General features: G+C 53.5%; 1 protein-coding gene across 3 annotated transcripts; it reads left to right on the top strand.

The window, feature by feature from the left end:
* LOC138759448 (TOM1-like protein 1) lies at positions 1–20134 on the top strand. Of its 3 annotated transcripts, XM_069929896.1 has the most exons (11): positions 1–106; positions 3498–3614; positions 3898–4031; positions 6444–6501; positions 8660–8768; positions 10292–10385; positions 11995–12043; positions 12658–12808; positions 13008–13098; positions 16858–16935; positions 18705–20134. In XM_069929896.1, exons 1-10 carry the CDS (start codon positions 14–16, stop codon positions 16895–16897), a joined length of 936 nt encoding a protein of 311 aa, XP_069785997.1. In that variant the 5' UTR covers positions 1–13; the 3' UTR covers positions 16898–16935; positions 18705–20134. The 3 variants fall into 3 exon arrangements, with proteins under 3 accessions (XP_069785997.1, XP_069785998.1, XP_069785996.1); XM_069929897.1 differs by lacking the exon at positions 16858–16935; XM_069929895.1 differs by lacking the exons at positions 16858–16935; positions 18705–20134 and adding an exon at positions 13803–14363.
* Positions 20135–20917: the final 783 nt, after the last annotated feature.

Here is a 20917-nt window from a genome sequence, read left to right as displayed (position 1 = left end):
AGTTAGGAACCGGATGGCAAGGAAGCCAGAGTCCACACCAGTGCAGAAGCATGCAGCCTCCCTCGCTCCCTATCCCATGCATGGGATGACACTGGTGCCAGAGCAGGTAACAGAGGGGGGTTGTGAAGTGGAACATCTCACCCTTCCCCCACTCTCCCCTCACCTTCCCCACTCTGCCCTCACCCCCCCCCGCTCTCCCCCTCGCCCCCCCGCTCTCCCCCTCGCCCCCCCGCTCTCCCCCTCGCCCCCCCGCTCTCTCCCCCTCGCCCCCCCGCTCTCCCCTCGCCCCCCGCTCTCCCCCTCGCCCCCCCGCTCTCCCCCTCGCCCCCCCGCTCTCCCCCTCGCCCCCCCGCTCTCCCCCTCGCCCCCCCGCTCTCCCCCTCGCCCCCCCGCTCTCCCCCTCGCCCCCCCGCTCTCCCCCTCGCCCCCCCGCTCTCCCCCTCGCCCCCCCGCTCTCCCCCTCGCCCCCCCGCTCTCCCCCTCGCCCCCCGCTCTCCCCCTCGCCCCCCCGCTCTCCCCCTCGCCCCCCCGCTCTCCCCCTCGCCCCCCCGCTCTCCCCCTCGCCCCCCCGCTCTCCCCCTCGCCCCCCGCTCTCCCCCTCGCCCCCCCGCTCTCCCCCTCGCCCCCCGCTCTCCCCCTCGCCCCCCCGCTCTCCCCTCGCCCCCCCGCTCTCCCCCTCGCCCCCTCGCCCCCCCGCTCTCCCCCTCGCCCCCCCGCTCTCCCCCTCGCCCCCCCGCTCTCCCCCTCGCCCCCCCGCTCTCCCCCTCGCCCCCCCGCTCTCCCCCTCGCCCCCCCGCTCTCCCCCTCGCCCCCCCGCTCTCCCCCTCGCCCCCCCGCTCTCCCCCTCGCCCCCCCGCTCTCCCCCTCGCCCCCCCGCTCTCCCCCTCGCCCCCCCGCTCTCCCCCTCGCCCCCCCGCTCTCCCCCTCGCCCCCCCGCTCTCCCCCTCGCCCCCCCGCTCTCCCCCTCGCCCCCCGCTCTCCCCCTCGCCCCCCCGCTCTCCCCCTCGCCCCCCCGCTCTCCCCCTCGCCCCCCCGCTCTCCCCCTCGCCCCCCCGCTCTCCCCCTCGCCCCCCCGCTCTCCCCCTCGCCCCCCCGCTCTCCCCCTCGCCCCCGCTCTCCCCCTCGCCCCCCCGCTCTCCCCCTCGCCCCCCCGCTCTCCCCCTCGCCCCCCCGCTCTCCCCCTCGCCCCCCCGCTCTCCCCCTCGCCCCCCCGCTCTCCCCCTCGCCCCCCCGCTCTCCCCCTCGCCCCCCCGCTCTCCCCCTCGCCCCCCCGCTCTCCCCCTCGACCCCCGCTCTCCCCCTCGCCCCCCCGCTCTCCCCCTCGCCCCCCCGCTCTCCCCCTCGCCCCCCCGCTCTCCCCCTCGCCCCCCCGCTCTCCCCCTCGCCCCCCCGCTCTCCCCCTCGCCCCCCCGCTCTCCCCCTCGCCCCCCCCGCTCTCCCCCTCGCCCCCCCCGCTCTCCCCCTCGCCCCCCCCGCTCTCCCCCTCGCCCCCCCCGCTCTCCCCCTCGCCCCCCCGCTCTCCCCCTCGCCCCCCCGCTCTCCCCCTCGCCCCCCGCTCTCCCCCTCGCCCCCCCGCTCTCCCCCTCGCCCCCCCGCTCTCCCCCTCGCCCCCCCGCTCTCCCCCTCGCCCCCCCGCCCTCCCCCTCGCCCCCCCGCCCTCCCCCTCGCCCCCCCGCCCTCCCCCTCGCCCCCTCGCCCCCCCCTCTCCCCCTCGCCCCCCCGCTCTCCCCCTCGCCCCCCCGCTCTCCCCCTCGCCGCCCCGCTCTCCCCCTCGCCGCCCCGCTCTCCCCCTCGCCGCCCCGCTCTCCCCCTCGCCGCCCCGCTCTCCCCCTCGCCGCCCCGCTCTCCCCCTCGCCGCCCCGCTCTCCCCCTCGCCCCGCTCTCCCCCTCGCCCCGCTCTCCCCCTCGCCCCGCTCTCCCCCTCGCCCCGCTCTCCCCCTCGCCCCGCTCTCCCCCTCGCCCCGCTCTCCCCCTCGCCCCGCTCTCCCCCTCGCCCCGCTCTCCCCCTCGCCCCGCTCTCCCCCTCGCCCCGCTCTCCCCCTCGCCCCGCTCTCCCCCTCGCCCCGCTCTCCCCCTCGCCCCGCTCTCCCCCTCGCCCCGCTCTCCCCCTCGCCCCGCTCTCCCCCTCGCCCCGCTCTCCCCCTCGCCCCGCTCTCCCCCTCGCCCCGCTCTCCCCCTCGCCCCGCTCTCCCCCTCGCCCCGCTCTCCCCCTCGCCCCGCTCTCCCCCTCGCCCCGCTCTCCCCCTCGCCCCGCTCTCCCCCTCGCCCCGCTCTCCCCCTCGCCCCGCTCTCCCCCTCGCCCCGCTCTCCCCCTCGCCCCGCTCTCCCCCTCGCCCCGCTCTCCCCCTCGCCCCGCTCTCCCCCTCGCCCCGCTCTCCCCCTCGCCCCGCTCTCCCCCTCGCCCCGCTCTCCCCCTCGCCCCGCTCTCCCCCTCGCCCCGCTCTCCCCCTCGCCCCGCTCTCCCCCTCGCCCCGCTCTCCCCCTCGCCCCGCTCTCCCCCTCGCCCCGCTCTCCCCCTCGCCCCGCTCTCCCCCTCGCCCCGCTCTCCCCCTCGCCCCGCTCTCCCCCTCGCCCCGCTCTCCCCCTCGCCCCGCTCTCCCCCTCGCCCCGCTCTCCCCCTCGCCCCGCTCTCCCCCTCGCCCCGCTCTCCCCTCGCCCCGCTCTCCCCCTCGCCCCGCTCTCCCCCTCGCCCCGCTCTCCCCCTCGCCCCGCTCTCCCCTCGCCCCGCTCTCCCCCTCGCCCCGCTCTCCCCCTCACAGACCCCTACTCAGTGAGGCAGTGACTGTGGTTCATCGATTGTTGAGATATCTGACGGCAGCAGTTTCTGTGCCATTGGGTGCTCATCTTCAGGCTCCTGTACCTCCTTCCCGATAGTAGTAGAATGAAGAGGGCCTGGCCTGGGTGGTGGGGCTCCCTGAGGATAGAGGCTGCCTTATTGGGTCGTCAACTCTTGTAGATGTCCTTGATGAAGTTTAGACTGGTATCCGTGATGTCGCATGCCAAGTAAGGAGGGTTTTTTTGTCATCTGTTCCAGACAATGATGCAACCAAAATGTTTTCTTCAGAACCACTGTAGAATATTTTGAGTCTTTGGTGACTTACTAAATCTCGTCAGATACCTCACAAAGTATAGCTGCTGACGAGCCTTCTTTGTGACTGCATTGACATGGAGGCTCCAGGACAGATTCTCGGAGATGTTGACAGACAGCCAGGAATTTGAAGCCCTTGACCCTCTCCACTGCTGAGCCCTTGAGGAGGCCTGGGTCATGTAGTTCAGGTTTCCCCTTCCTGAGTCCACAAATCAACTCCTTTGTACAAGGTTGTTGTTGTGACACTATTTACTCACCTCTCGGCCCCTCCCCCTCAATCTGATCCCCTCCCTCTCATGCCCACTCACTCCGTCTCTTCCCTCACTACGACCCCTGCCCCCTCATTCCCACCCCTCCTCCCCCACCTCAGTCCACCCACCAGGGTGATTCACTCTCTCTTCCTCCACAGTTGGCCAAGCTAAACAGTGAGCTGGACCTGGTGCACATGAATGCCAATGTCATGTCAGGCATCTTACTGGAGAATGTTCCAGGTTCTGAGAACCCCGACGACATGCAGCTCTTGCAGGTGGGAGTGGGGTGGGGCGTCCCGGAGAGAGAGGGCATCTCCCATCGGGGGGGAAGGGGGTCTCTGTGGGGGGGAAAGAGTATCTCTAGGGGGAGAAAGGGAGTCTCTGAGGAGGGAACGGGGCTCCGGGGTATTGGGGTCTCCAGGAGAGGGATCTCGGAGGATGTTAGGGGACTCCAGAGGGAGAGGTGAACGGGGGGTGGGGGTGGGGGGGGAACTGGGACTCCGTTGAGATGGGTGTCCAGGGGGCAGGGCTGACTCCCCATTGCTCTCTCCAAACCAGAAGCTCCACACCACATGCCGGGAAATGCAGGAGAGGATCAGCCTCCTGCTCCTCCATCTGGACCAGGACAACCTCACTGACCACCTCCTGAGAGCTAACGATGACCTGAACAGAATCTTCGTCCGATACGAGAGGTGGGTGAGGGTGGCCAGCAGCTGGGGTCTCACCATCCCCAACCTACCCACCCATCTCCTAATCCACTCCACATCCGAATCACCGCCCGTCCCCCACCCACCCATCTCCCAATCCACCTCCACGTCTGTATCACTGCCCATCTCACTTCCTTGACCATCCCTGCTTGGAGGGCAATTCAGCATATCATGTCTGTTCTGCCAGTCAATAAGATCACAGCTGATCCACCCTGGGTTCAGCTCCACCTACCTGTCCGTTCCTTTTCACCCTGAATTCCCCTATGATACAAAAATCTCTCGAATGGTCTTAACTATTCAGTGAGGCAGCCGCTGGATCTTCCTGAGGCAGAGAATTCCACAGAATCGCTCCTCTCTGAGAGAAGCAGTTCATTGCATCTGTCCCTAATCTCCTCCCATCCATCCCCTTGTTCTAGTCTCACGCCCCAGTGGAAACAAGCTCCTTGCTCCTGTCTTATCGACCCCCCCCCCCACCAAACCAATCCCCTGCTTCCCCCATCATCTCTCCATTCCATCTCCTTTTGCATAGACATGATAAATTCCAGCTAGACCCTTATCACATCCAAGTAACACCTTTTGTTGGTCTGGATTCCTTCCCCATTGTTTGAATTCTGAGCCTTTCTGAGATTTCCTCCTTCTGCCTTTTCTGATATTTGTTCCTTGAAGAAGGGCTCAGGCCCGAAACATCAGCAATATATATTTGTCTCCTATAGATGCTGAATAGACCAGCTGAGTTTTGGTGTGTTTACTACAATCACAGTTGGTTGTTTTTCCAGACTCTTTTGTGTAGTCTTCCAAAGGCGCTATTTGCCTTGGCGAGTCTGTTGTCTATCTCATTGTCGATCCTTGCATCTGATGAAATGGTGCAGCCGAGATAGGTAAACTGGTTGACCGTTTTGAGTTTTGTGTGCCCGATGGAGATGTGGGGGGGCTGGTAGTCATGGTGGGGAGCTGGCTGATGGAGGACCTCAGTTTTCTTCAGGCTGACTTCCAGGCCAAACATTTTGGCAGTTTCCGCAAAGCAGGACGTCAAGCGCTGAAGAGCTGGCTCTGAATGGGCAACTAAAGCGGCATCGTCTGCAAAGAGTAGTTCACGGACAAGTTTCTCTTGTGTCTTGGTGTGAGCTTGCAGGCGCCTCAGATTGAAGAGACTGCCATCCGTGCAGTACCGGATGTAAAGATAAGCATATACAGAGCCGTTGTCATACCCACACTCCTGTTCGGCTCCGAATCATGGGTCCTCTACCGGCATCACCTACGGCTCCTAGAACGCTTCCACCAGCGTTGTCTCCGCTCCATCCTCAACATCCATTGGAGCGCTTTCATCCCTAACGTCGAAGTACTCGAGATGGCTGAGGTCGACAGCATCGAGTCCACGCTGCTGAAGATCCAGCTGCGCTGGGTGGGTCACGTCTCCAGAATGGAGGACCATCGCCTTCCCAAGATCGTGTTATATGGCAAGCTCTCCACTGGCCACCGTGACAGAGGTGCACCAAAGAAAAGGTACAAGGACTGCCTAAAGAAATCTCTTGGTGCCTGCCACATTGACCACCGCCAGTGGGCTGATATCGCCTCAAACCGTGCATCTTGGCGCCTCACAGTTTGGCGGGCAGCAACCTCCTTTGAAGAAGACCGCAGAGCCCACCTCACTGACAAAAGGCAAAGGAGGAAAAACCCAACACCCAACCCCAACCAACCAATTTTCCCCTGCAGCCGCTGCAACCGTGTCTGCCTGTCCCGCATCGGACTTGTCAGCCACAAACGAGCCTGCAGCTGACGTGGACTTTTACCCCCTCCATAAATCTTCGTCCGCGAAGCCAAGCCAAAGAAAATCACTACAATCACATCTGCAGCCCTATCACGTTTCACTGGTTTCGTAATTTTACGTGGCTCTATCAGCCCATCCATCTGTAGGAATCACCTCTCACCCCTGCTGGAACCCACCTCACTGCACCTCTCCCTCCCAGCACCCCTTTTGCTCCATTCCATTCGATAGAAACATGGGTTATTTTTCACAGAGCAGCCGTGGGAACTTGCTGCGTGCAGATTGGGAGAATGATGAGTATTGTATGAGGAGGGGTGTGTGGGTGTCTGGTCTCTGTGGGAAGGGGCTGGTCATGGGAGTTGTGTGAGATGGAGGGTATGTGGATGGTGGAATAGATCCTGTCTGGTCCCCTTGGGAAGGGGCTGGTCACAAGAGTTGTGTGGAGAAGGGAGTGTGGGTGGTGGGACATGCCCGAGTCTGGTCCTCTGACACCTGTCTGGCTGTGGGTGGGATGCGTGGCCGTGCTCTGTCCCGGTGCTGGGACGCTACTGGGACCTGTGTGTTCATGGCGAAGAGGGCATGCGCTGGCACATTGAGCACAGTGGGTGACATTGAGTGTCTTTGGTTCACAGGTTCCAGCGCAGCAGAACGAGGTTCCAACGCATGGAGACAAAGGCTGAAACAGCCAAGGTAGGGATGGCAGTCGGGGCAGGGCAAGTAGGGAAGGTGACCTCGTGCCCCTCAATGTGCCATGTTCTGTGTGCTGGGACATCCCATCAGTACTGTACAAACCCTGGGAGAGCGCAACAGGCCATGGATGTTGGATGTGGGGTCTTTATCCAGGATCTACTCCAGTCTTTTTGCTGATTTTTACATTTTTAAAAAAATTTAGATCTACAGCATGGTAACAGACCCTTCCAGCCTGAGCCTGTGTAGCCCAAATACCCCAATTAGCCTACAACCCCTCTATGTTTTGGAGGGTGCGAGGAAACTGGAGCACCCCGAGCACGACGACAATAGGGAGAATGTACAAACTCCTTATAGACAGCGCGGGATTCCAGTAGAAACCACCTCCCTGCATCTCTGTTCTTTTCATACATAATTTTCTATGTTTCTGAACTCCCGTGAGTGCAGTCCCAGATGGCTTAATGTCTCCTCATAGGCTAACCCCTCATCTCTGGAATCAACCTGGTGAATCTCCACTGCACCAGTACATTCCGTCTCCAGGAAGGAGAGTAGAACAGCCTGTAGTACCCCAGATGCAGCCTCACCTGTGAAAGAATAAGTTTAACGAATATGCTTAACAAAGGGTGAATGAATTGGGTGAGAATATAGTTGCCCTGCCTTGTAACATAGTGAGAATGTGACTGCCTTCTAACATGTCCTTTCCTTTATTGTAGTGAGAGTGTAACTAACACCATAAAGAATGTAGTAAGAGTAAATGAAAGAAGTAAAGACTTCCTGTGTTTGCTAACTTGTCTGCAGACTTCACAAGGGAACATATTGTAAAAACAGGAATTGCCAGCTGCGTGAAACTTGCAGGGTCTCACTCACACAGACCCCTTCCTAAAGGTGTATAAAATTGGAATGAATACCCCTCACTCCCTCTTGCATTAACAAGACTGAATAAAAGAAATTGTTGTACGCTTAATTGGTTCTGCTGTTCTATTACAGTGTGGGTTGACCATCACATGCCAGTGCCAGTACTGTTGTATCAGAACCAACCTGCTCTTAAATTCAATCCCTCTAGCAGAGAGGTCAACATTCCATTTGCCTTCTTGATTACCTGTTACACCTGCAAACCAATCTTCTGTGATTCATGCACAAGCACTCCCAAGTGCCTCTGCATTTAAATAAGAGTCTCACCTTTACCAGTGATATACTCCATCTTCCAGATCCTTGTCCACTCACTGAACAGTTTGCTTTTCCACATAATTTAATGCCATCAGGGAGGCGCAGTTAGCATAACGCTATTACAACAGCAGTAATGTGGATCTCAGAGATGAGCGGCGAGCCTATGAGGAGAGATTGAGCCATCTGGGACTGTACTCACAGGAGTTTAGAAACATAGAAAATTATGAAAAGAACAGAGAAGCAGGGAGGTGGTTTCTTTTGGCAGGTGAGGCTAGAACTAGGCGACATTTCCTCATGTATTCCACGAATCTTGAGTAGCAGAAGACTGGTCCATTGAGTCTGCTCCAACATTCAATTAAATCACTGCTGCAGTTGACTGCTCCATCTACTTGCATTTTCCACATAACCCTTCATTCCCAAATCTATTTATCTGAGACCTAAATAAATTTAATAAGGCAGCCTCTACTGCTTCCTTGGGTAGAGAACTCTGGGAGAAGCAGTTCCTGCTCATCTCTGTCCTAAATCTACTCCCCATATCTGGAGGCTATGTCACCTAAGTGGCAGTGGTGATCCTGAAGGCAGTTGTCGGAGTAAGGCTATCACCAGCACACGTCTCCTGGGAGGATATTCAATGTGCAGTGATCCCGGCAGGGTTCGACATGCACCAGTGATTGATTGCCCCCCTCAACCAGGAGACTGAAAACCTCAGCAGATCTTCCTGTTGTCCCGAAACAAATCCATCAATACCTTCTGGAACCTGAGAGCAGAGCTGGTCCCAAAAATGGGCACCACAGCACAGAGGGTAGTGGTGGACCTCTGGCCAGTGCTTGGCCCTATCGAACATCCTGCCGAGTAGAGTGTGGCTTCCAGGTCTTACTACTCTGCAGGCCAGGAGTAAGAGATGGAGACCAGTGGGCCGGAGCTTCTATGACACAGTCAGCGTTCTTTCCTCAGTCAGCATTATTTGACTGCGCATTCTCTTCTCTACTGCCAGGTCTCTGCTGTAGATCCTTCTGCTCCCTGCTCCTCACAAGATCTGATTAGCTTCACAGAGATGGATCCACCAGCAGCACCAGTGTTTGCTGCCCATTTCTCCAGCCATGGTGAGTGACCTGCCCTTTGCCCAGGCGTGTGTTCTATGTGAGACCATGTGTGATGCACGCTGGGAATTCAAACATTACCTGGAGCTGTTTCATTCAATTCTAAGACAGACGGGACAGTGTGGGGGAGACTTCCTGTCCAACAGGTGCTCTGGGAATGAGTGACAGGACAGTCCAGAAGAAGATCATTCTGTGTCTGATCCTGGGAGTGTGTGATGGGTCAGTGTGGAGCAGGATCACTCTATATCTAACCCTGAGAGTGTCTGATGGGTCAGTGTGGAGGGGGAATAACTCTGTGCCTGACCCTGGGAGTGCATGATGCGATGGAGTGGAGGGAGATCTGGATAATGTGAAAAGTGGATCAGCAAGTTTGCAGATGCCATTAAGATTGGAGGTGTTGTGGACAGCAAAGAAGGTTTTCAAAGCTTGCAGAGGGATCTGGACCAGCTGGAAAAATATGCTGAAAAATGGCAGATGGAATTTAATGCAGACAAATGTGGGGTGTTGCATTTTGGAAGGACAAACCAAAAAGGACATACGCAGTGAATGGTAGGGAACTGAGGAGTACGGAAGGACAGAGGGACCTGAGAATACAGATACATAATTCCCTGAAAGTGGAATCACAGGTGGATAGGGTTGTAAAGAGAGCTTCTGGCATATTGACCTTCAAAGTATTGAGTATAGGAGTTGGGATGTTATGGTAAAGTTTATAAGACATTGGTGAGGTCTAATTTGGACTATTGAGTTCAATTTTGGTCACCTAACCACAGATATCAATAAGATAGAAAGAGTGCATAGATTTACTAGGATGTTGCCCTGACTTCAGGAACTAAGTTACTGGGAAAGGTTAAAAAGGTTAGGGCTTTATTCTGTGGAGCGTAGAAGAATTAATGGGATATTTGATAGAGGTATTTAAATTATGAGGGGGATAGACTGAGTAAATGTACATTGACTTCTTTTCCACTGAAGGTAGATGAGGTACAAACCAGAGGACATGGGTTAAGAGCAAAAGGGGAAAAATTTAGGGGGAACTTCTTCACACAGGGTGGTGGGTGTGTGGAATGAGCTGCCAGCTAAGGTGGTGAATACAGGCTCATTTTTAACATTTAAGAAGAATTTGGACAGGTACATGGATGGGAGATGTATGGAGGGCTATGGGCTGGGTGCTGGTCAATGGGACTAGGCAAAAATAAAATGATTCAGCACAGACTAGAAGGGCCAAAGGGGCCTGTTTCTGTGCTGTAATGTTCTATGGTTCACTGTGTCTGACACTGGGAGTGTGTGATGGGCCTGTGTGGAGGGAGTTTCACTCTTATGTCTGACCCTGGGAGTGGATAATAGGACGGGGTAGAGGGGGATCGTTCTGCCTGTCCTGTGTCCTGGGAACGTGTTTCTGGGTTTGAAGCCTGGGTTGTTCAGCTTACTCTAGATATGAAGTTGCCAAGAAGAATTTGTAAAAGGCTCGTTTGGCACTGTACCATGCATGGAGTGTTTGAGAGTGACTTCATCGTTTCTCATTTCCTCAGTCACAGATCCCCAGAATGGATATTTTGCTGTGGGCAATGTGAATGACGGTGTGCCCAACGTACCTTCACCCACCCTTTCAACTCTCCAGCCTGAGTAAGTTCACGCCATCTCTGAGGCAAGCCCCTTTCCCACAGCAGGGGAGGATGCTGTGAGGAGAATCTTTGTCCCATGCCACCGGTGTGTTTACTGGGGTGGGTGGCCCAAAATCCTTTCACCTTATTCCGTGGCCCAGAGATGGAAATGGGACATCCCAGCAAGGAATAATGGTGGGTCTACACACTCAATCCCTGGGGCAGGGCCAGAGAATCTTAGTGTGAGAGGTAGCCATTCATCTCATTGAACCTGGGCCAGCTCTGGATGAACTCTCCCTGCCTCTCCTTACCATTCAGTTTTCCATCCTTTCCCCTTGACCAGTGAGGTAAATAGCTGGAGAACTTCAGGGAATCATCTCCGGAGAAATTGAGAGAATGTTCAGGGATTCTCCACCTCTGAAGGGTCTGGAGAACATTCATGGGTCTCTGATGTTTCATTAACTCTCCAAACAGAGGGTAGGTTGAGCCCCTCTGGGCCCTCACCTCTGCTCCCTGTGCAGCTCATGAAAAGGTACTAACAGAAGAGGAGAGGATTGAGCCTGGTGGATGTTGAGCATTGAGGTGACATTTAGCTCCTCAGAATCTTTATCCCAGGGTATAAATATCACCCAGAGGAGGGGTAAAAGTTAACAGAGGTATGTGGGGCAAATATTTCCACACAGTGAATGGTATGTGCCTGGAACAGGCTGAAGTGAAACTTGAAAGTCTGCATACACCATGGTTGAAGTAAAAACACAATGCTGGAGAAACTCAGCTGGTCAAACAGTGTCCTTTATATAGCAAAGATAAAGATACATAACTAATGTTTCAGGCTTGAGCCCTTCATCAGGGTATGAGCAAAATGTCAGCAGGGGCCCAAATAAAATTGTGGGGGGTGGTGGGGCAGGAGGAAGAGCACGGTCCCAAAAGGGAGGAGGTAATAGGTGGATGAGGGAGGGAGGGAACACCAGCAAAGGATGGCCCTGTGAATGGAGAGGGAAGGGGTGGAGAACTGGAGGAAAGAAGACAAAGGGAGAGGGAAGGGAGGGAAGGTTGGCAGAAACCAGAGAAGTCACTGTTAATGCCATCCAGTTGGAGAGTGCCTGGATGGAAAATCAAGTGTTGTTCCTCCAATTTATGGGTGGGACAGGGCATGAGGCCATAGACAGATGTGAGCATAGGAGTTGGGGCATGGAAGTCCCTGTCACCGATGCAGACAGGCTGCCGGGTGAAGTGGTGAATACAGATACAATACTGATTCAGAAGCTTCTCGATAGACACATGGATGTGCAGGGGATAAGGGACATGGATTGCAGTTTAATTTGGGCATCCTGTTTGATGCAGACTTTGAGGGGCATTTTCCTGTGCTGATTACTGTAACATGTCCAAGGTACCGATAGTTAGTTCCATGGTAACCTATGAAGGGAGACAGTGGATGAATCCCAGGATATTGATCCTATTGTTTAGGGAAGAGGGTGCAGATGGTCTTGATGTCTGTCCCCAAGCAGCAGCAGACACAGGGAGAGACTAGAGGACATCTCCTGATCAGTGACAGAACCAGGTCAAGGGTGATCTTGGCATTTGGAAGGGAACCAGTGGTCTGATCTTTGTAACAGTGACCTGTCTTCCAGATCCATACTGTGCCATACCGACAGTGGCCTTGAACCTCTATATTCCAATGTAAGTACATCCAGATCTACACACCCACTGTCGCCCCACCGCTGGACACAGGGCAAGGGGGAATTGACCACCCTAACCCTTCACTACCACCTTTGACTACTGGAGGAATGGAGAATCGCACACGATGGGCAATCTACCCTCACCACCCCACCCTTTTCCCCATCATCTATCCTCTTCCATAAAATCCCTTCACCCTCACCCCCCCCACCATTCCCTATAACCCCTTTCCCCATCTCCTCTTAACCTCTCCCCCCTGAACCCTCTATCTTCTCCATTTCCCCTTCAACCTCTCTCCCTATCACCCGCCCCGCTGCTCCAACACCTCCCTATCACCCACCCCCTGACTCTACCCCTCTCCCCATCGCCTACCCACCACCGCTCCACCTTCACCCCACAACCCACCATCTCCACCCTATCACCCACCCCTCCTGCTCCACCTCTGCCCCATCACTCCTTGCTGCCCTCTCCCCCTTGCTCTTCCATTGTCAGACTTCAACCTGCCTCTTCTCTCCGAGAGACCCAAGGGTAGACTATGGGAGGCAGGAGGGACTGCGTGGGGGCAGGGTGGTGTGCAATCTCAGTCAATGTGACCAGCAAGGTTTCTGCCCTTCCAGGTGGCCCCCCGAAGGTCTGCAGTGTTGTTGGCCCCCACCTGCAGTGAGTTCCCTGGATCCCCCCATGATAGCCTTACCTGGGGACACATCAGTGAACTGGCAATGCCTGGGCCTCGGACGGAGAGCGATTGTAGAAACGGCAGAGCTCCTGGTAGAGTAACACAGAAACTGAATCCATTGCACCTTCCACCCTTGTTTCTTACCCTCTCCCTCCTTTTCCCTCACCTCCCTTTCTTCCTTGCCCCTCCTGTGCCTCTGGGGACCCCACTCCCCTGCCCCCTGCCCCCTGCTTTTGGAGGTTATGCAAATGTCATGGCAGTTCAAAGCTCATTCACTATTTCTCCTTCCAGCAACCAGCCAATCAGAGTCTTCGAAGATGGTTGGGACTCATCTCATTGGCCTGGAGTTTGACCCTCTGGTCAATGGAAACTACAGCTCAGAGTGAGTCTCCACTTCAGTCACTAGTATTCAATTGGGTGTCAGGTAACATTCGTTCTTAACACCTCCCACAGTGAGACACAGCCCCCCTTAGTTCTGCCCCTCCCACCGTGACACCCCATGATCATCTCCATCGATACCATGAACCCCTTGGGGAGCTGACCATTCCTGGAGACCCTCCAAACTGCCCGTGAGAACTGAGTGCTCCTTCTCCAGGGATACACAGGACCACAGGTGTCCTCAGAAGAAGATCAGGCAGTCAACACAAGTTGAACCCTTGACTGCCCGCTGCCTGGACCCACGAATGGCCATCTTGGACTTGCTGGTGTCAGACTGTCGAGGACAACCCTTGACCGATCCTCCCTCCTCTGTTCCATGTGCCCAAATATCAGGAGCGTGAGGCTGAAATGCAGCCAAAACTTGAGGAGCAACCCCTTCAAGCACATGAGCAGGGCCTGCACCTTCATATGTCCGTAAAACACCATCTCAACCAAGCTGCTGAAGAGATAGATGACTGATGAGTCTATGAATTGTCTCAATTTGTTATTGGACCCACCACCTTCACGATTCGTAGGCAAATCACAGATTTCCCCTCCATTTTCACACTCACAATAATGGCCGGTCTGCCATCGCTCCCCACCATTGCCTTTGTGCTTTTTCCAACTGTGATAGTTGGGACGTATCATGACCACATTCTCATCTTCCAGTGATGTGAAAGAATTCCTGGCCACAGGGGATGTTGAAGTCGCTGGCCCAGGTCTTATGGAAGATGGGTCAGGCATATTCACGAGAAACAAACCATCTAGACTGCTATAGAAAACAATAGTCCACAACAGGAGAGGGCAAGTCTGATGTTGGAAGTTGTATCATCTCAATCCTTCTCTGAGACTGATCTTCTCTATCACCTGCTGCCGGCTATCTGGTTCACGCGCAAGGTCTCCAAACCCCTGGGTCCTGCAGCTCTTGGCAGTTCTCCATTGAAATAATAGTGTTCCTTTGCTCTTGCTTCCAAAATGAACAATAATCCTTTGCCCTACATTTTCCGGCCTTTTACCGATTGACTAATCTCCCAATATCTCAATATTTTAATTCTCCTTGTAATGCATCTTTCTATTTATATGGTATTTGTGTCATCAACAAATTTGCCTTCCTTTCTCCTTCCTCCTTGTCATGAACGTAATGGGTCTTGGTCTCAGCACTGACCCTATCGCAGCGCCAGTGACCCGGGTTCTAATCCACCTCTGTCTGTAATGAGTTTGTATGTTCTCCCCTGCATGTGACCTGCGTGGGTATCCTCCGGGTGCTCCACTTTTCTCCTACCCTTCAAAAATATACAAGGTTGATGGGTTTCATAGTTAAAATTCAATTTAAAGATTCACTGCACTGGTCACAGGTGTTCAGCCTGATAGCCAATACTCTGCTTATATTACATTACATTATGCCTTCTGCTCTGACCATGTTCATTAACCCTTGTTAGAACATAGAACATGACAGCACAGTATAGGCCCTTCGGCCCTCGATGTGGTGCTGACCTTTATATTCCTATCAAAAAAAAGAAAAAATGCTGAACCCTCCCTACCCCATAACCCTCTATTTTTCTTTCATCCATGTGCCAGCCTCATTCTCTTAAATGTCCCTAATGCTTCAGATTCCACCACCATCACTGGCAAGGGATTGCAGGCACCATAACTCTCTGTGTTTTTAACCCTGATGTTGTCCCTAAACATGCCTCCTTTCACTTTGTAGAGATGTCCACAGGTTTCCCCTCATCCTTCTTCGCTGCAAAAAAAGTCCCAACTCTGCTAACCTTGCCTCATAAGTTTTATTTTCAAATCCAGGCAACATCCTGGTAAATCTACTCTTCACCCTCTCCATAGCTTCCACATCCTTCCTATAATGAGGTGACCAGATCTGAGCATAATACTCTGTGTGGTCTCACCAGATATTTGTAAAGTTGCAACATGACCTCTCAACTTTTGAACTCAGTCCCTCTAATAAAGAAACCCATCATTCCATAGGCCTTCTTAACTATCCTTGGCAACCTTGAGGTATGTATGGATTTGGATCCCAAAGTCCCTCTGTTCCTCCGCACTGTTAAGAACTCGACCATTAATGCTGTACTCCACCTTCTGGTTTGTCCTTCCAAAATGCATCACCTCTCATTTATCCGGATTGAACTCCATCTGCCACGTTTCTGCCCACCTCTGCATCCTGTCTATATCCTCTTGTAACTTTCAACAACCTTCAGCTCCATCCACAACTTCTCCAACCTTCGTGTCATCCACGATCTTACTGACCCATCCAGGTCGTTTACAAATATCACCAAGAGCAGGGGTCCCAGAACAGATCCCTGCAGAACTCCACGAGCCACCAACCTCCAGTCAGATGCTTTGATTTCCTTCTGGGTGTCGGAATTAGTCACATCTACCACTCTGTTAGTGCTGCACTAAATCTGTCAAAGAATGATTTTCCCCCTCACTGACACATTGGAAAACTCTTCCAAATTATGATCTCGTAACAGTTGATTTCCAACAAAACGTATTGGGCTTAATCAGCTGGAGGTTGCCTGCGTCTTGCCTCCCTCTTTTTAAAACAGAGGTTTCGTGCTTTCTGATCATCAATGGAAGTTATGGATTTTTGGAAGAGGGTTGCCAATGCATGCACCATCTTGGGAGGCCAATGCGTGCACCTGCACCATCTTGGGAGGCCAATGCGTGCACTGCACCATCTTGGGAGGCCAATGCGTGCACCTGCACCATCTTGGGAGGCCAATGCATGCACCTGCACCATCTTGGGAGGCCAATGCATGCACCTGCACCATCTTGGGAGGCCAATGCATGCACCATCTTGGGAGGCCAATGCGTGCACCATCTTGGGAGGCCAATGCGTGCACCATCTTGGGAGCCCATTCTTTTTGGATGGCAAGCTGCACACATCTGAAGACATCAGCCCTTAGCCCGAGTAAAATCCCTGTTATCCAGAATTCAGCAACCAGCAGTCTCAAGCCACCAGAAAAAAAAAATATGGAAAATGAATGTTTTTTTAAAAAATATGAAAGTTTGACCCTCTGGACTCTGGCCATTTTTAACCTTTCTTAGTGTATACTCTGGATTGAGTCCATGGGTAAATTACAATACAAACATCAGTATGAGCCAATTGGTGGTTGGGTATAAAACCAGTCCCGGAAAATGAGGACATGCAGTATATGCACTTATTGGCAGTCCAAAGGATTAAAGATAGTGCCCCTAGCGGCCAGCTTGCCAATCATCGCAACATGCAAACGGCAAATTCATGTATCCGGCATCTCCCAAACCCCAAAGGTGCCAGATATTGGGGGTTTTACTGCACTTGTATTCCAGAGATGATGACGAGTTCACTGCCTCCCTGGTTTCATTCAGGGTTAAAGGATTGTTGGTAGTATTTTTAGCCCTAAAGACCAATGTCATTTCCTTGTCCCCATAACTGTTTCCCCAGCCAAATTCTCCAGGGAGCCAGTGTCACCTTGGCCTTTCTCTGCTTTACACAATTAAAGAAACTCTCATTGTCTGGATTATTTCCTCATCGGTACATCTTCTCTGTCCCTCCTTTGCTGAATTTATCTCACTGTTGTCTCCTTAAACATGTTCTCTTTCAATTTTAACACCCTCCCACCTCTGCATTTGGCTCCATCACTCGAGAATCTTGAACTCACTCCTAAAATTGCCAACTTAACATGGGCATAGGTTACTCAGATGAATATTCTGCCTGTCCTCTTGCTTTCAGACCTATTTATGAGGAATTGGACATGGTAACCAAGCCCTGACCTGTCGCAGGGTTTGCAGCTCCTGACCGCTGTCACTGGTAAGTGCTCAGGGCCCATTTATGGAGACAGTTTTTCTGTGATGCCACCAGTTCTTGGGCCAATGTGATGTAGCGTGCCTTGCATCCGTAGGATGCTGGTACACATCTGTCATGCTGAACTTGGTTTATGAAGCTTCAGAGGCAACAATTTGGAAGAAATTCTGAAAGGTGAAAGCTTTCTGGGTAGATGAAATCTGATATTTTGAAGAATCAAAATTCAATTTATTGTCATGTAATAAAAACAGTGCAATATCACACAGAATTCCCTTTTGTCTGCCATCAGTCTGAGAAAGAGAAGCAAAAGAGAGTCCCCCCAGTCTCCGAGTGTCTCTGGATTCACCTCCAGCACTGCCGCAGCCAGACAGAGTCCAGTCCAAACCATCAGCAACCCGAGCTCCAGATCCCAACCCTGACATGACCAGGAAAGTTTCAGTGCCCTCTCGCAGCCCAGTCCTGATACCTGATGCCCCTTCATCCCATCTTGAGCCAGTCTGCAGCCCGTTGTGTATCCCTTAATGGCAGTCACCAGCATCCCACTGTCTGTGGATTCCTCGGCTCAACAGCCCGGGGTTACAAATGGAGCGGAGGCATCTCAGGGTCTGAATTTTCAGTCAGACTGGCTCCGGAGAAGGATGAATGTAGTACCTGGTTGAGGTTCTCCTCCTTGGTTGGATTATGGGGCAGTCCGTTCTACCCTCAAACCAGATCTGCTCAATAGCATCTGAATTCCACCCTCACCTCCAGCGTCTAAGCACCATTGAGCTTGACCTTAGATACAGTGTATACCATGGCCCCTGGGGAGAGGTTCAGAGGTCCACCAGAGGCTCACATTCATCTCAGTCATCAATGGCCAACTGGTTGTTCCGTTATCCCATCTGTTCCCTGCACCTGGAACTTTCCACCAGACCGAGAAGCTCCTTTCAAAGTCTCGAGCCCCTTTAACTCAGTAATTAACCGCCAATCTGCTGGTTAACATGCCAGTGTGAATGCTTTTGAACCAACATGCAAGGGTCAAATTTGCCCTGTGTATGAACCGCCTAGGGAGGTAATATCGTCGACTGGTTTGCCCAGTGTGAATGTTATGCAGGACGAGGATAGGTGTCCCTTTCTCTGCAATGGTGGGTGGTGAATGTGAAATGGCTCAGAGAACCGATTAACATTGGTCCAGTGTGAACTCCTCTACTGGTATTTTAAAATGGTTTGTTGAACCACCATTTTAGTGGTTCAATGTGAAAAGGGCTTTGGAGACTTTCACTGAATCCAGCATCCAAAGCCCATCCTTGGTTGTGACTATGGCTCAGTCCATCATGCACCTTCCTCCCCTCCGTCACACATGTCCTCTCCTCCATTGACTCCAGCTATAACTCCAACTGCCTCAGAAAAGTAGCCAATATATTGAAAGTCCCATCCCATCCTGGCCACCCTCATTTCTCCACCACCCCACCCCCCAAACCTGGTCAGTAAGAAGATTCATGAGTCTAAGACCATGCAACATTAGATTCAAGAACAGTTTCTTCCCTGCTGTTATCAGACTCCTGACTGAACCCCAAAAGAGTAAAACTGTGCTGCTTTTACTTTGTGCCACCTGATCTCACTGATACTGCACTTCTGCACTCTGTCTTACTTGTGGTACTATGGTACTGGTCTGCTTGCAAAACAACCTCTACTGATTTTCAATACTTGACGATAAATTTGAACTCAACGTATCCAAGTGTGACGGCCATTTGAAGAGGGAATGTAGTAACGGTGTCCCTTCCCTCCCCGTACAGGTAACTGAGACCCCTGGTGCAATGGACATAATCGAAGACCAGCAGAGAAGTCGGACACACCGCGTTCTGCACGGCTTGGCAGGATGCTGAAGGGAAATTGTGAATGCTGCGGTGGGACCTGGCATTCACTAGCGTTCTGTGCACTCCCCACCATCACCACTCTTCAACGCGGGTATGAGGCAGTTCAGCTGACCCCTACCCGTGGGAGAAGCATCAGTTGCTCTGCTCCCACAACGATTCCTACCGCTGCCTCCTCACCACCATTTGCTGAGATAACGCTCAGCTCAATGCAGGATTTCGTAAAGTAAAATTATCATGACTTTAATCTTTCACTTTCTAGTTTGTAGGGTGATAATTTTTTTAAAATTCCAAACTCCAGTGTAGGGAACCCAGTCTTTTGGGAAAAAATTAGTTCAGACGAGTGTAAGGTGAAAGGGAGAGGGGAAGAGAAGACAGCCTGAAATAGATCAGAGATTATTTGCACACCCAGTTTCTGAATGTTGTATTCCTGAATATGGTTTAAAGGCATAGATCGATCTGATTGTCAGCAATTTGGATGGAGCTGCCCGTATCCATCCAGCAATTTCCTGATCTCTGCTTATGAGCAGTAATTCTTAATGAGGTACAATCCCACACACACTGACCCGTACTGGGGGACGGGTCCCACACACTGACTCTTACTGGGGGACGGGTCCCACACACTGACCCACACACACTGAGCCTTATTGGGGGTCAGGCCCCACACACACTGAGCCTTATTGGGGGTCAGGCCCCACACACACTGAGCCTTATTGGGGGTTGGACCCCACACACACTGACCCTCACTGGGGGACGGGCCCCACACACACTGACCCTCACTAGGGGTCGGGCCCCACACACACTGACCCTCACTGGGGGACGGGCCCCATACACACTGACCCTCACTGGGGGACGGGTCCCACACACTGACCCTCACTGGGGTAAAGGTCCCACACACTGACCCTCACTGGGGTAAAGGTCCCACACACTGACCCTCACTGGGGTAAAGGTCCCACACACTGACCCTCACTGGGGTAAAGGTCCCACACACTGACCCTCACTGGGGTAAAGGTCCACACACTGACCCTCACTGGGGTAAAGGTCCCACACACTGACCCTCACTGGGGTAAAGGTCCCACACACTGACCCTCACTGGGGTAAAGGTCCCACACACTGACCCTCACTGGGGTAAAGGTCCCACACACTGACCCTCACTGGGGTAAAGGTCCCACACACTGAGGGTCAGGTCCCACAAGTGATGGTTTCCACCAAGTACCTACTATTGTGAATAACAAAACAATACATTGCCACAGAGCCTTCGAGCTACAGAATGGCCCAGTTAAGTGCATTTGAAGTGATGTCATGTGTATATGTACTAATGCAAGTTCAAAAGAAGGATTTTTTAAATCATGGATGTTTGATATATTTATTTTTAAATCCACCATTTCTCATTTTTACTGGTAGGCTTATGGTGTGGCATCTTCTAAGCTTCTGACTGTTCATTGTCGAGCACCAGGTGATATTTGGGGGACCAATCCTGGGTTGGTTGGGGAAGGGGGGAATAAGTCATCACAATGAATGAATTTAAAATTTTTAATTTAGAGATACCCAACCTTCCAGCACATGCTGTTCGAATTCACCCATGTGATCAATTCATCTGAGTAAAACATGAAAGTCTGATTATGGTAAAATCACAGAAAGGAACTCGGCCGGTCTTCCAGCGTCCATAGGAGGTAAAGATATATTACCAACGTTTCGGGCTTGAGCCCTTCTTCAAGCAGGCAGGCACCTGAATTAAAAGGCTGGGGAGAGGAGGGAAGAAAGGGCTGTCTCCTTTCCTCTAGCTCTGCATTCACAGAGCCACCCCTTCCACAATTCCCACCTTTCCTCTCCCGTTCTGCCCTTTCCTCCCTTCCTTCATATCTTGAGGAAGAGCTCAGGCCCGAAACATATGTACCTTGCCCGTAATGTATCTTTACCTCCTATGGACGCTGCGAGACCTGCTGAGTTCCTCCAGCATTTCTGTGTTTTTACTTGGTCCAACCTATATGTGTTTGGAATGTGGGAGGAAACCGGAGCACCCAAAGGAAGAAGAGAGGAGAACATGAAGGTTCTTTACAGAGAGTGGGGTATTCAAACCCAGGCCACTGGTGCTGTCATGGCATTGCACTAACCACTACCGCTACCTGTGCCAC

The sequence above is a fragment of the Narcine bancroftii genome, chromosome 3 (assembly GCF_036971445.1).
Source record: "Narcine bancroftii isolate sNarBan1 chromosome 3, sNarBan1.hap1, whole genome shotgun sequence".
Lineage (NCBI taxonomy): Eukaryota > Metazoa > Chordata > Chondrichthyes > Torpediniformes > Narcinidae > Narcine > Narcine bancroftii.
Note: the sequence above shows the minus strand (reverse complement) of the source record. Positions and strands in the feature narration are given on the sequence as shown.

Excerpts from the sequence above, each read along its gene's own strand:
- LOC138759448 (XM_069929895.1), top strand. The coding sequence starts at position 14 with ATGGCAAGGAAGCCAGAGTCCACACCAGTGCAGAAGCATGCAGCCTCC. Across the intron at positions 3,615-3,897 it reads ACGACATGCAGCTCTTGCAG|AAGCTCCACACCACATGCCG; the intron begins GTGGGAGTGGGG and ends TCTCCAAACCAG. Across the intron at positions 4,032-6,443 it reads ATCTTCGTCCGATACGAGAG|GTTCCAGCGCAGCAGAACGA; the intron begins GTGGGTGAGGGT and ends TTTGGTTCACAG.